The sequence below is a fragment of the Perna viridis genome, chromosome 3 (genome assembly GCF_037379345.1).
Source record: "Perna viridis isolate PV_CMFRI_1.1 ecotype Kerala chromosome 3, ASM3737934v1, whole genome shotgun sequence".
In the NCBI taxonomy this organism is placed as follows: domain Eukaryota; kingdom Metazoa; phylum Mollusca; class Bivalvia; order Mytilida; family Mytilidae; genus Perna; species Perna viridis.
In genome coordinates, this window is record NC_142447.1 from 55,959,985 (window position 1) to 55,966,303 (window position 6,319).

The window sequence follows — 6,319 nt, forward strand, 5'->3', positions numbered from 1 at the left end:
TTGTAGAAAAACTGGAAAAATACAGCTGACTGCCTGCTTATGTACCTGATAAGCTTAGAACCTTACATTATCTTACATTTGTTTCAGATTTTTCATCACTCAAAACCCAAATAAAGGCTGACTTTTAATATCGGACACAATCACACTTGAACAAGCTCTGTACAGGTCTGGTTTAAATTGATCTGGAGTGACAGTTTTAGCTTTGAAACCACTTCTTATTGTTTTCAATGTACATTAGATATGTGTAGACCACTTTATGTTTGAAGTTGAGCAATTTAAGTCATTGTCAGCATCATAAAATGAGTTTTCATATGTGTACCCCTATACATGGTCTAAAAGTGCATTGACCATGGCCGCATGTATAAAAACCCAATTTTTGGCCTTAAAGCAGCTGGAACTTGAGTAAACTGAACTTTATTGCATCAAATACACATAATATGATGCAACCAATGTAAAAAATCACAAAAATATTGCATTTAAAAAAAAAGATGTACATTTTAGAGGGGCCTTATTTCCTTCAACCATTGGACATGCGAGTCATGCAATGTACCACTGATACTAAATTTGCTATAACTTATATATTTTTCAACTAATCATGATGAAACTTTGTACTTGAAGTCAAAAAAGGTTCATCTTGACATGAGTGCAGTTTGTATTCAAATTGAGCACATTTATTGATCTAATAGGTACGAGAACACAATTAATTCCCCTTGGTTTTCGTTGTATTGTTATTTGAACTACGCCTGGTTTTAAATAACAATTACTTATTTACGAACAGTTTATATACATGTTATTTACAAATATGACGGTAAACTCTTGTGCATTTTTAGACATCTTCGTATATGTCATCATAATTATAAAATTTACTAACATATTTTGAAAAAATATATCCACACACTTTTCAAAGTATCAACCACGTGTTCTCACCTACTCTTTCAATTTTCAGATGAAATTTAAAGTCCGTGTGTCTCAAATAACGGTCAATTATTGATATTTTTCGGATTTATGAATATAGTTCCAACTTTGGTAGTAGGTACCTTCCACATTTTTTCATATTTTTACTGGAAACTTATTTGCTGAAGTTTTGCCTCTAATTGGTAGAAAATAGGTTAAAATTACATGGGATTTTTTTTCATTAATCAAATCTGACTTAAAGTTGTGATTTGGTTCAGAGGAAGAAGGTTAAAATTTAGGACTTTTAACTCAGTTCATTTGTCATGTTTACCCCATCTCCGAATTATATGTATTAATTTCAGAAAATGATGGTAAAATTTTCTACAATTTATATATAAAATCCTGTTTGTACATATCTTTAGGCCAGAGAAGTTTTATTCAGTTTGGGCCGGTGGAATTTTTTTAATCTGCTCAAATGTGTATATTGAAATGCACTTGAAAATTAATTGCGGTCTCGTTTCTGATCCTGAGATTGACCGAGAAGTTGCGATTGCATCATTAGTGTAGCGGAAATGGCCGAGTAGTTCCGATTGTCGTATAATCTTGCTTCTAATTCACGTTCACTCCGTAGCTTAGTTAAGATAGAGAAATTGTCGAGTAGACAATCTACAAGCATCGTAGCTGCAGGTTGGTTGTGAACAGGGGATGTTAGGAATCCCAAAGAAACAAATCGTTACTTTTCGCCAATATTAACAAAACCGCGACTTAAACAAATAAATTGCAGATGTCTGTCAATTTGATAACTATTTGCAAAGTAAATATTAAGTAACATTGTGTGTCTATCAGCACGCTCGTCACAACGCAAGCGAAGTGTCGCTCTTTAACGTACAAGGCATACTCCATGCTATGTCAAATGGAATCGATGACCTTGGAACGATCTTAATAAGCAATGTCTTTCCGCCTGTTCAAGACCCTATTCGAATTAACTTAAGCAGATACCATGTGATGCGAACAGACTTGTACGTTTGCAGTGTACACTCGCAATTAATGTGTTAAGAGGTCTGATTTCATCTCCACTAACAATGTCCTCTAAAAGGAAAAGGCATTGCTGTAAATGTGCCGTAGCCACTGCCCTCGATTTATCCTGGTATATATAACTGTTTCAATTTTGGATACGTATTGGGTCGATGCGATACAGTAAGACACTTAGGGTGACACTATAAGATATGATAATACAGGCGTCCTCGTAACATCAATTTGACGCGGTCATCACGACCTTGGTACAGTTTAACCCATTTCAACATATTTATTCTTTGATTCTGAAAAACAAATAGTAAGTTTCATCAAATAGACATTTTTACCACCCTACACCATCCCTGAACATACTTCCTGATTCCAATATTAGATACAGTGACACTCAATATACGTTAGGTACAGATGCACGAAGTCTATTTAAGTCTGTCAATGTTTTATTTTCTCCGGGTCAAGTGGTATGTACTTTCTGAAGGTCGGAACTTATTGTTGTAACTGAAGTTAAATAAAGATGGACAATAGAGCGCGTATTATTCTTCGTCTTAATATTTTCTTTTCAACATAGTAAACAAATTAATTTATTTGTTATATGATAATACGTACCTTCGTATATTTATTACGGTTTCCTCGCTATCGTTTGCTTCATTACTCTAATGAATCCTTGTAAATAGCCGTCTATTTCATATTCTGCCGTATCTTACTTATCTGTCTATATAATTGTAGTCGTTTATCTTTATGAACTGACGGAAATGTGTGTAGGATTTCTGCTAATGATGCATATTTAAGTCTCGAGGCTCTTAACTAATGAATTGTACACATTTTGATACTTTAGTGCGTATTTCATTTGCCGCTATCCCTGTAACATTAGAATTAATTGGTAAACTAAAATATGATGTTTCGTAGAAAGGTTTGCCGCTGTGCGTGTGCATGTTATAACTTCTAGGATATCAAACAAAACGGAAGATTAAAATATCAAATGAAATGTATTAGAAATGATTGAAACTGATTTTTTTTTCGGTCCTAAACTAAAGGCCGTCATGTAATAAGATATTTCATGCCACATGTTGTCACTGACTGTAAATGTAATTTGTTGCAATAACGATTACTAAAAGTTTTGGGAAAGTGTAAATGTAACGAGAATGGATATGGTGAGTATGTCAAAGATACAACAACCCAAAATGTCTGCTCAAGGTCACCTATGCATCTTCAATGAATGACGAGGAAACCCTCACACCACAGAGCATGCTGGAACTAGACACTAAACAACACTATATACTGGTACAACGAAAACGTTCCACATATACTCGTGATTTTACACCACAACTAAACCCTTTACAAGACTCCTAACTGATTTAGAATGAAAGTTACTGTGAATTTACACCATAACTAATCCCTTTACAAGACTCCTAACTGATTTAGAATGAAAGTTACTGTGATTTTACACCACAACTAAACCCTTTTACGAGACTCCTAACTGATTTAGGTACGGCAATGAAAGTTACTGTGATTTTACACCACAACTGAACCCTTTACAAGACTCCTAACTGATTTAGAATGAAAGTTACTGTGATTTTACACCACAACCAAACCTTTACAAGACTAATAACTGATTTAGACTGAAAGTTACTGTGATTTTACACCACAACTAAACCTTTACAAGACTAATAACTGATTTAGACTGAAAGTTACTGTGATTTTACACCACAACTAAACCCTTTACTAGACTAATAACTGATTAAGACTGAAAGTTCCTGTGATTTTACACCACAACTAAACCTTTTACAAGACCTCTAACTGATTTAGGTACGGCAATGAAAATTACTGTGATTTTACACAACTACACCTTTTACAAAACTCCTAACTGATTTAGAATGAAAGTCACTGTGATTTTACACCACAACCAAACCTTTACAAGACTAGTAACTGATTTAGACTGAAAGTTACTGTGATTTTACATCACAACTAAACTATTTACAAGACCCCTAACTGATTTAGGTACGACATTGAAAGTTACTGTGATTTTACACCACAACTAAACCCTTTACAAGACTCCTAACTGGTTTAGGTACGGCAATGAAAGTTACTGTGATTTTACACCACTCTTGACCGATAGGTTTCTTTATTCGTATGAAGATATTTCTCTGATATGCAGACAACTGGAGTAACACTAGATGCCACAATTGGCAAAATCGTAATGGAAGAGTGGGATTGATTTTTGATATTGCGACTAAAACCATTTTATAGGGAAAAAAAACTGTTCGGGGTTCAACCTCTACGGTCGTATCTATCTGCACCATAAGGCGTATTTTATAAATATAAGCTTCATGTGTTGTTTGTTTGTCCTAAGATTGTGTAATTTCTTGACTGATTCAGTGGGCATTGACAGAATGTTCTATTTATTTCCTTTAACGCGTGTGCTTTAATTACTTTCAGGTGTTCGTACTTAGAAAATAAGAAGTAAAATGTTTTTTTTCTAAAATCTAGCCGTGCTGATCGACAAAATCTTAATTCAAGTTATGCAATGGGTGAAGATTTTTTCAACTTGAATTTGGCACAAGTTTTAATTGTTATGTTTTATGTCTAAGAAAATCATATGATAAATAAACAAGCATGGATATGCATGCACCTATACACTGTTTAAGTCAATCCACTTATAGGTCATTCAAGGTTGTCTATTACGTCAGCTGCAATTTCTCTTTCATGATAATATACATTGATTATAACAATTTTATTTTTTGACAAAAGTAAACAAAAGACTTCTTGCACACTATAAAACCATATAGCCAAGTTTTTCACACCGGAATTTTAAACATAAAAGGTATTTATCGATCAAGAACTATTAATGCTTATCTAAATACGTAGGTAATATGTCTGTACCTTTAAAGGGAACACGTAAGTTCATGTTTGTAGCATGACGTATAGTAATATTGTTTTATTTTCGAGGTTCCATACAAATAGGAGTGAGTGAGTTCCCCTGATCATCCAAAATGGATCAAAAGCCGAGGAGACTATTGAAAAAGACTATGACTGATACATATGAAGGACTACATGTTATCATTAACAACAAGAAAGGTTGGAAGTATTATGGCAACTGTTCGGGTAGGTGGATAGAAATATCAAAACGACAGATTGGTTTAAACCAAGGCAGTACGCCTATCTCGGTGATATCCGTCAAGGAAAATGGAATAGAATTAAGGGAATACAAACTCGAACTGATCTGGGAAAGTGTTAATAAGAAACAGATCACCAAAATTACAGATGATTGTATGGAAGGGTTGCACGAATATGACCCAGATATAATGGATATCGATGGAGACCCAGATATAATGGATATCGATGGGGACTCCTACCACCCGTCAAACAGAGAGTTTTCAGACTATACAAAACTTGAATTTGCGATTTCCGATCAAACTGGAATTTCTTGTCACACCACTTCATTACATTGCAGGGAAGGACAGAAACTTATAGAGACTAATGTTTCAGTTGAAACACCTTCGGAAAATGGTCTTATTTCAGGACTCAAAAACGAATATCAGATAGAAATTAAATTTGGATTCACTTTTATGGACCACGTGCTTCACTGTGTAGATTAATATCATATGTTTCTACAAACTCTTGCAAGATTTGTTTGTGTTAAACAAGCTACATTTGTATCTTCCTATGGTTATGTATGTAAATACATATGCACATAGAAAAAAAGTTGATAGTGACAGATTTTGTTACACCGTTGACAAGATCATATCGAATCTCAATTATCATTTTCATTAGTCAACCCTTTTTGTTATTGGGATCAATTATTCAGTTATAATTCTGTGACTCGGCTATTTGTCGTCTGGGTATAGGTTGTCTTTTAATGTAGTTCATTTTAGAATCAGTGATACACATTTTTTACAATAGTTTAAGGTATTCGCTGTATGTTGTGTATTAGGTATACCATGGGGCATACACTATACTGTTAAGTATATCACAGCACGCTTTAAGATACAGACTTAAAGCTTACCATAAATTGTGATGATTATCAGTTTTGCCTTATTATTTTGTCCATTTAAATATGATAAACACACCATGAATGATTCTGCAAAGTACAAGTATCACAAATAATGCAATAAAATTCGACAAATATCAAGATTATAAAATTCATTTGGTTGCTTGTTCAAAATATTTAAGAGTTCTAAACTTCACCCAAGACTATCCATAGTACAATACTGAAGATGATTCTTGTCTTATTTTATTTTTCGATACTGAACAGTTACCCTAGAAGAATAGTTTTAAGGATGAGCTAGTGTTCCGGGAAACGTGCCGGCCTCAGTCACAAGAAATGGTCCACAGACAGTTTCACGAAAATGACCAAATCGTACTACAAAATAAATTGATGTAGTGTAAGGTTACAAAG

At 33.9% G+C, this 6,319-nt stretch overlaps 1 protein-coding gene and 1 long non-coding RNA gene across 2 annotated transcripts; one reads left to right on the plus strand and one right to left on the minus strand.

Moving 5' to 3' along the window:
• Positions 1-1,266: 1,266 nt before the first annotated feature.
• Positions 1,267-2,819, minus strand: LOC148622991 (uncharacterized). Its single transcript, XR_015920743.1, has 2 exons — positions 2,530-2,819; positions 1,267-2,213 (listed from the first exon to the last, which is right to left on the minus strand). It is a non-coding gene; the product is annotated as an uncharacterized LOC148622991 (long non-coding RNA).
• A 1,909-nt stretch (positions 2,820-4,728) lies between these two features.
• LOC148622992 (uncharacterized) lies at positions 4,729-5,947 on the plus strand. Its single transcript, XM_088573414.1, has 2 exons — positions 4,729-4,744; positions 4,870-5,947. The coding sequence occupies exon 2, from the start codon at positions 4,914-4,916 to the stop codon at positions 5,517-5,519; it is 606 nt and encodes a 201-aa protein (XP_088429540.1). The 5' UTR covers positions 4,729-4,744; positions 4,870-4,913; the 3' UTR covers positions 5,520-5,947.
• The last annotated feature ends 372 nt before the right edge of the window (positions 5,948-6,319 follow it).